Here is an 8,031-nt window from a genome sequence, read left to right as displayed (position 1 = left end):
CACCAGGGTTGAGGTGGCCACCATCACCAGGTTGAGGAGACCAGAGCTGTGGTGGCTTCCACTGGGTTGTGGTGGCTACAGGACATTGGGGGCTGCAGTCTTGAGGTGGTTGTTGGGGTTGAGGTGGCCACCACCAGGCTGTGGGGACCACAAAGCTCTGGCAGCCACCGTCCAGGCTGTAGGGAACACCAGACCTCAGCGGCCATGGAGTTTGAGGTGACCACTGCCACGCTGAGGTGACCATTTAGTTGTGATACCACAGATCAATGGCTACAAGCTTGAGGTGACCGCTGCCAGGCTGAGGTTCTGTAGAGCTATGGTAGACAACAGGCTTTAGGGGGGCCCCGGGCCTGTGCAGGAGCACCACCACCAGACACAGGCCCTGCTCTTGGCGTGGCCACTGGATGTGTCTTTCCTTCCTGCTTTATTCCCTGTAAAAAAGGCTCCAAACCCCCAGATATTTGGGATTTTCTCATGCTGGAAATGCAAACCTTGTGCGTCTTGAGTGTAGAAGCAGCAGAAGAATGGAGGGCGGGAGCTGGGAAACAGGAAGGGATTTTTGGAGTTGGTTGGTTGTTAAAATCAGGCTGGTTGGTTTTGTTGTAACCCATCTACTTCACATGACTGAGAGCAGGTACCTTCGTTAGAGATCGAATTCCCCTGGCTCTTCGCTTCAACGCGCGTCCTTGAACATCTGAAAAGGTTCACGGAAAGGAGCAGAATTCTTGGTATTTCTGTAGCGAGAAGACAAGTGGTTTTAAAGGGTGCCTCTTCTCTAAGGCTCTTCTTGCATTGCGAAAAGGGGAAAATGGCTCAAACTGGTTAATTAGAGGAATTGCTGGTGGAGAGGGCTCAGCCTCACCTGACAAAAAGCCAGGATTTCTGGAGATCTTGTTATTTCCAGAGGAGCGGCAGACAACTGGGACTGGGCTCTGCTGGAGAGGAGAACAAAACGTGAACAGCCCCGAGGTTTTTATTTTCCTGTCTTCTTGCTTAAAAGCATATGTCCTGTCTCTTTCTGTGGAAATGTTTGTTTAGCCAAACAACCCACAGGCAGGTGGGAGAAGAAAACTCTTTGTGAAAATCACAACTCTCCTCCTCTACAAAAAAAGACTGAAAAAAAGCTCGGTTTTACTCCTAACACAAACAGGGAAACTTTTTATTTCTTATAAATCCAGATTAGAAAGAAAAAAAGACCAAAAAACAACAAGCACTGGAGAGCTTTCCTTAACGTTGGTTATATCAGAAGACAAAAGGCCAAGCCCTGACACATCTTTTCCCTTTTAAACATAATTTTTACCACTCCTTTTGCCTGGTGCGTGCTCTGCAGAAACCTTTGTTCCTCTGGTTTTGGGGTCTCATCTCTGGCCATGCAGGTGCTCCCGGGGATCCTGGTGTGGGTGAGGCTGTGCCGAGGGGCTCACACGGTGCCGCTGCTGCTGAGCTTCCCTGCTCTGTGAGCGTGAAACGGATGTTTCTGAAGGGAGGGAGCTGCCTTGCAGGGTTGTGTGGAGCTGACGAGCTCGGCAGGAGCACACAGGAGCCTGGCACCCATCCTGTTAGCCCAGAGGCTGCCTGCAGCCGGGCGCTGGCACGCGTGAGGTGTGCACAGGCACACAAGTCCTACCCTAGAGGTACCACATCTCTGGCCAGTTGTGCTTGTAAGGAGAACTGTCTCATGGTCCTGCAGCTGGTGGTTGGTCATTGCTTAACCTCGTGTCAGAGCACAGGCTGAGGGGGTGGCAGCGTGCTCTCAATTTATGTTGGTTTTTGGATGCTAATGTCCAACACCAGACACCCGCATATTCCCCTTTACCTTCTGCTGTCTCTGATGCAGATTTGTTCTTCAGTGTGTGGGATGTAACCGGTTCTTTTTCTGCCTTCAGCCCTGTTAAGTCAATGATCGTGAGTTTTTCCTAACCCTCCAGCAACAGGCAGTCTAACCAACTAACAGCTTTCTTGCTCATTTGCCTCCCATCCCTTGAGGTCTGTGCCTGTGGACTCCAATAGATCCATCAGCAGGGAACGGCTGATGCACTGTGGGGAGGACAGGGACATGGACCATCTCTTCAGAGCTCGGTACACATCCAGGGCAGCCTCCTCTGCAGAGCACGAAGCCATTGGACGCTCCCTGCGCGCTTCTGACCCCGTGAACGAAGGATCCACCCGTTGGAGGTGAACGCATTGTGTGCCAAGCACGAGCAAGACCAAGAGCCAAGAGAGGTGCTGAAGCCTGGCCTGAGGCTTCCCAATGTGACCCTGGCTGCTGGGGAGCAGGACATTTGCTCAGGAAAATGTTGTGATCTATTTACAGGGCCAAGGATGCGCATCTCCATTAATCTGGGGAACAAAGACTCAGTTTTGGCCCTAAGAACACGGGCAGTCCACAGTGGATTATTCCCATGCATAGATAAATAACCATCTTGTTCCTCTATTCCTTTTTTCAGCTGTGCAGCTCCTGCTCTCCCCTCCTTGTCCCCTCAGCCGTGTCTGCATCCAGACCCCGGGTTTTTATTCCAGGGTCTTCATTTCTGTCTGCCTCAGCCCTGAAACTGCCCTGGAAGGCTCTTAAGTGCTTCTGTGGCTGCAGTTGACGGGAGCAAAGCCTTCCAGGCTGCATTAGTGCTGCTTCAGGCTGGCAGGCAACAGATGGAAGATAAACTAGTTCAGGAGCTCTGGGGATGGTAATGGCGCTGCAGGCAACAGAGAATAAACACGGTTAAACAGCAGAATACCGAGTATTTATCCTTGCAGCTTTAGGCTTTTACTGGGGTGGCAGGGGAAGCTGCCCCAAATGTTGGTCGCAGGGGACGTGCTCCAGGCTGACAGCCAGGGATGGGACTTGTCTGAGTTGCTCTCTTCCTCTCACACTGACATGGAGATCTCTTGTTCTGGTGCAAGCTGTCCCCTTCAGTGCTGAGAGCGGCGGTGTGGACTTGGCTGGAAGAATCTAGAGCCTTTCTGGGGCTGCTCCAAGGAGACGTTGCGTTTCAGTGATGTTTTCTCCACGTGGAGTTTGCAGAGGGAGAAACTGAGGCACGGGGTGGCTGGGATCCTGCAGAAGTTTCTGGAGAAGACCGTGGGATTTGTGGGTCCCAGCGTACGGCAGCATGGGTGGGCAGTGCTCCCTGCAGAGCAAGGGGCTGAAATGCTCCATCAGTCGTGAGGCTGGAGATTCAGAGAGGAGCAAGGCCGTTGTGCAGTGGTGTTGGCGTGGATTCAGCACGGGTTTGAGCTGGGTTGCTTTTGTCAGAGTTACAAGGGCTCAGCTCATTTCCTTTGTGTTTTTGTAATGTGGATTGTCATGTATTTGACTGCCTTTGCTGCACTGCGCATCAGTTAATTACAGAAATCAGGATCTCCAGGTGCTCCGAATATCCGCGGATTTGGGACTGACTATGTGGAAAAAGTTGGAAATTTTTCTGACAAAAGACTTTGAGGCCCACTCTGAGCAAATGATTCCGTTTGAATTACTCAGCCAGATGTAGTTTTAATATGCTCATTGCCAACGGGTCCTGGACACCGATCCCTATTGCAAATAGCACAAAATCCTGCCAAGGGGCGTTAATCTTTGGATGTGATGGCTGTGTTTGTGTGCTGGAACGAATGCAAATGAACTGGAGCTGGGAGGGGACGGAGTGAATTTCTGCGGGAGGTTTGCATGAAATCTCTTTTCCCTCTTTTCCTCCACCAGGAGCTGGCACTGAAGTCCCTGGGAAGCGAGGGGCTGTTCCTCTTCTCCTCTCTGGACACAAACAACGACCTGTACCTCAGTCCGGAAGAGTTCAAGCCCATAGCAGAGAAGCTGACGGGTTGGTATCTGCATACCTTGCACAGCTCTTTCTGCACAGACAGAGCAAAAGCCAAAGATAACGCACTCAGCAGTTGTTATTCAGGTCTTGCTTTTTTTTCTGGGTGCTGTTTTGGGTCTTATTTACATGAAGAGAAGCTGCTAAGCTTTACTTGTTTTTGAAGAGGCTTAAGCACCAGACATCACTTTGACAAAGTGGAGTTTTGATAGGACTGGAGATCCCGTTGCTGGACTAGCAAAGTACATCGGTTACTTTGTCTGGAGCTTAAAGGGGATTTGAGATGGGTGAATGCAGCAAATACAGCTCAGGGCAGGCCAGGCCAAAACCATTAGTGAATTGCAGCGCTTCATTCATACGCTTCTCCTGTCTCTCTCAGATAGCAATTGTGAGAGATCGTGTTTGGAGACTGTATCAACACACAGTAAATGTCTCCTGGTGGTGCCAGGCAGGACAGAGTGTGGTGAGAATAACATGCAGGAGAGCTTGCGCTGCAGTCGAAGTACAGACGGTTGTTTGCTCCTGATGCAATGAATTGGCTGAGTGTTCTGATCCCTCCTTGGTGAAATGAGACTGCTTAACTGAGCCCTGGAGTTTGGAGTCATCCTCTGAAAGGAGGGCTCCCCTTTAATTCACGCAGCCAAAGCTGGTCCCTGGGGTGGATCTGAGTGCTGCTGTAGTGCAGGACCAGCTGGGAAGCTCCCAGTGCTCCTGGATTTGCCAGGATAAACGCGTAATCACTTCTCAATTGCTTAAAAAGGGGAGGGAGGGCACACAGCTGCTTAAATTCTTGTCCCTTTGTCTAGGGGTTGCTCCCATCTCCGAATTTGAAGAGGAGGAGACGCCTGATCCAGGCGAGGAGACGTTGTCTGTGGTGGCCAAATTCCAGCCTTTGGTCATGGAGACAATGACGAAGAGCAAAGACGGGTTCTTGGGAGTAGGTATCATGCAGGATGTGTATGGCCAGAAATTCTGGTGTAAACACGTCCTGTGGGCTGGTAACATCAGCTGGGGCAAGGGCTAACATGGTGGGAGGGGGAGATGGTCGTGCTCGAGCTCGTGGGATTTGCTTTGACGAGCAAGCTCACTGCTTTCTGCAGCGTTTTGGTGTTTCCAGTGCACTCTGCAGCACTGTGCCCCAATCCATACACCCTTCCTGGGAAGCCTAAAGCAGATGTGAGAGATGGCTCTCCTGGAGCCAAGTCCGAAAGCAGTGGTGTTATGCAGTACATTCCACTCTAATTTCCTATTACTCACATAACTGAAAGTTGACAGAGCTATTTGATGGTGTTTGGGGTGGTGGGAAGAATTTAAAATGTGATACGTGTTTTTCCTCTTCTCCAAAGCCTGCTTACATCCATCAGCATCTCTGCACGTTTGAAGAGTCTGGTCTAGGCTCTGAGAGTGTCTGTTTTTCACAGATTTCTCACGTCGCTCTGTCTGGGCTCAGGAACTGGACTGCCCCAGCGGCCCCTATGAGCGTGATGCCTGCCAGGCAGTTTAAAGCCTTCCTTCCTCCAAAGAATAAACTGGATCTTGGGGATCCGTGGTGGATAATTCCTAGCGAACTGAACATCTTCACTGGGTATCTTTCCAACAACAGATTTTACCCTCCACCTCCCAAGGGCAAAGAGGTGAGACATGAAACTCAATTTCTCTGTACCTGAGAGGTAGTTTGTATGAATGTTCTGCCTTACAGCCCAGATGAATCACAGGAGTCCTTAGAGGGATGAGGCTATTGCATTGTGTCTCCCTGGACTTGAAGGGAGCAAAAAGGCTGCAGTGTACAGCCTGGAGCACCATCTCCTAAATTAGAGGTAAAACTGAGAGCAGGCAAAAGCTCTGGGTGTCTGTTGTGCCCAGATGAGGCCGACTTGAGCGAGTTCATCTTGCTTTATTTAAGTGTTTGGGTTTTTAGGCTTTCCCAGACAGAGAGGGCAGAGGGTTATTCAGGAAGCACTTGTATGGAGTGGCTGTGCCTTGTGGGACCGTTCCCGAGTGCCACCCCAGAGGTGAGCGTTTCGTGGACAAGCGAACGCTGTGTATGTGCAGTTTGTCAAGCCAGGCGTGTGTGTTGCTCTCCTCGGGGTGCCAGGGTGGGTGCTGGTGATCACACAGCTGATCCACCGTCACAGCCGGGCGTGTTTATCCATCCCGTACCTGCTCTCTCAAAGCCTTAAGCAGTATGGATGGAGGCAGCCTCGGACATCAGTTTACCGTGCTCAGACATCCAGCCAACTGGGGTGATGTAAACTTGCAGACAAGGGGAACAGCACAAAAAGGCACGGAAGATGGATGTATTTTTAAAAGCAGTCTCCTGCTTTATCTCCTTGTTTTGTGATTAGGTAGGTCTCTGAGCTAATTTTTGAGTCATAGCAGTTCTCGTGCCTTCCTGCTCTGGTGTGGAGTTACTTTGGAGCTGCAGCTGACCTGCGGCGGAGGAAATGTTCTCATTTTTGCTCTCTTGCAAATTCCTTCTCTAGATCATTATCCACAAGCTTCTGAGCATGTTCCACCCACGACCCTTCGTAAAAACCCGCTTTGCTCCCCAGGGAACTGTTGCCTGCATCCAAGCCATCAGCACCTTCTACTACACCATAGCGTTCAGGTAAGGCCGTGGGTTCAGGGCGTTAGATGGGGGCTTGGGGGCACTTCTGAATTTGTTCCTTATCCCAGAGGAGCAGAAGAGGCTGCAGTGAGCCCATAGCAGAGCGTGTGCGTGTCTCTGCATGTGCAGCCATGTCCCCAAGCGAGACCAGATGTGTCCTGGCGGGGAGTCGATGAACAGGGTGGTTCACTGCCCTCTCTCCCCCGTGTGTGATGCTTTGCTGACGCCCGAAGAGGGCACCCGTGCTCCCAGTGTCACCCAGGCCCTGGGGAGACAGGGACCGTGTCCCAGATCCAGGACAGAGGCTGCTCCATCATCCTTGGTTTGGAACTGTCCCTGGCTGAAAGGGGAGAGTGTGATTAGTAAGAAACGTGTAGGATTTTGGTTAATTGGAGAACGAAGTGCCTTTCCAAGGGGGAGAGACTGGGGAGTTGTTCTCTTGTTTTACTGGGAGTGTTAGACACAGCTTTTATCTGTATAAATAAACGTATATGTATTGTTTTTATTTGCCTGGTCAAGCTGAAAGGGGTGACTGTGTGGGTCTTGGCCTGTTCCTGTGTTTCAAGGAATTAAATGTGATTCATCCCTCCTGGATGGACACGTACTGCCCAGTTCCAAAAGGCAGCGATACTGGAGATGATCCTTACCCAGGGATCTGCTCCAGTCTTTTACCCTCTCCATCGTATGACATGAAAAGCTTTTTGAACTGAACCTCTGCCCCAGTTTAGCTTCATAATTTCTGGTGCCTGGAGACAGCTCCTCCCTGCTGTCATCTGCAATGCATGATCCATTCCCTCCTCCCGGCACCGCAGCTGATGGCTCCTTTCTCGTTTCAGGATCCACGCTGAGTTCCAGCTGAACGAGCCACCAGACTTCCCCTTCTGGTTTTCCCCAGGCCAGTTCACGGGTCACATCGTCCTCTCCAAGGACTCTTCCCACGTCCGAGAGTTCAAGCTCTTTGTCCCTAACAACAGGTACAGCTGTTTCTCTCTTCCTGGGTGCTGAGCAGACCTGAGGATCATCATAAATGGGACCCAGGGATCCTGTCCTATGCAGGAGTGGGGAGAGGATGGTGGCCTCTTTTTTTATGAAGATAAGAGTGCGGTGACAGCTCGGTCCCTTGTGTTCTGTGGGCATCCTGGCCCGTGTGGGGAAGGCAGGTCTGCAGTCTGAGCTTTGGGGAGTGTTTGGCTTTTCTGCTCTTTGAGCTTATCTGTTTTCCCCACACATCCTTCTCTCAGCGGTCATCACGGTCATCGTGCCCTCAATTCTCTAGGTTCAGTTGCTCCCTAAACTGGCTCTGATGCAATTTTTCAGGAATAGCTCTGTTTGTCAACAGGTCGGGGGTGGCACCGGGCTTGGAAGAGGCAGGGGAGGACAAGGGAGAAGCAGGGCAGAGGTTGCTGGGGACGTGGAGCACGGACTTGGGGACGGGTGTCCTTGCACAACCCGACTGCAGCTGGCACCTGCTTCAACTGAGCACTGGGGAGGGTGGGCAGGGCGTGGGGAGCAGCCCCTGGCAATCACTTAAAGCACCAAAGTTCAGCAGAGCTTGGTGCTCTTGCTTCAATGGTTTTTTTGCTTGGTGTTTCACAGGTTAAGGTTTTGTGTGCA

The 8,031-nt window shown here is 51.3% G+C and overlaps 1 protein-coding gene across 1 annotated transcript in view; it reads left to right on the top strand.

The window, feature by feature from the left end:
• Nucleotides 1–3,694: 3,694 nt before the first annotated feature.
• The window catches only part of SEPN1 (selenoprotein N, 1), a gene marked incomplete at its 5' end in the record, with an annotated part of 9,715 nt that continues 5,378 nt past the window's right edge, over nucleotides 3,695–8,031 (top strand). The window contains 5 exon segments of the mRNA XM_010192085.1: nucleotides 3,695–3,812; nucleotides 4,616–4,746; nucleotides 5,231–5,443; nucleotides 6,293–6,417; nucleotides 7,254–7,391. Of these exon segments, the coding sequence (XP_010190387.1) occupies nucleotides 3,695–3,812; nucleotides 4,616–4,746; nucleotides 5,231–5,443; nucleotides 6,293–6,417; nucleotides 7,254–7,391 (725 nt within the window).

The sequence above is a fragment of the Mesitornis unicolor genome, unplaced genomic scaffold, assembly GCF_000695765.1.
Source record: "Mesitornis unicolor isolate BGI_N332 unplaced genomic scaffold, ASM69576v1 scaffold43650, whole genome shotgun sequence".
Taxonomy (NCBI): Eukaryota; Metazoa; Chordata; class Aves; order Mesitornithiformes; family Mesitornithidae; genus Mesitornis; species Mesitornis unicolor.
The sequence above is the reverse complement of the archived record's forward strand: the minus strand, read 5'-3'. Positions and strand labels throughout refer to the sequence as shown.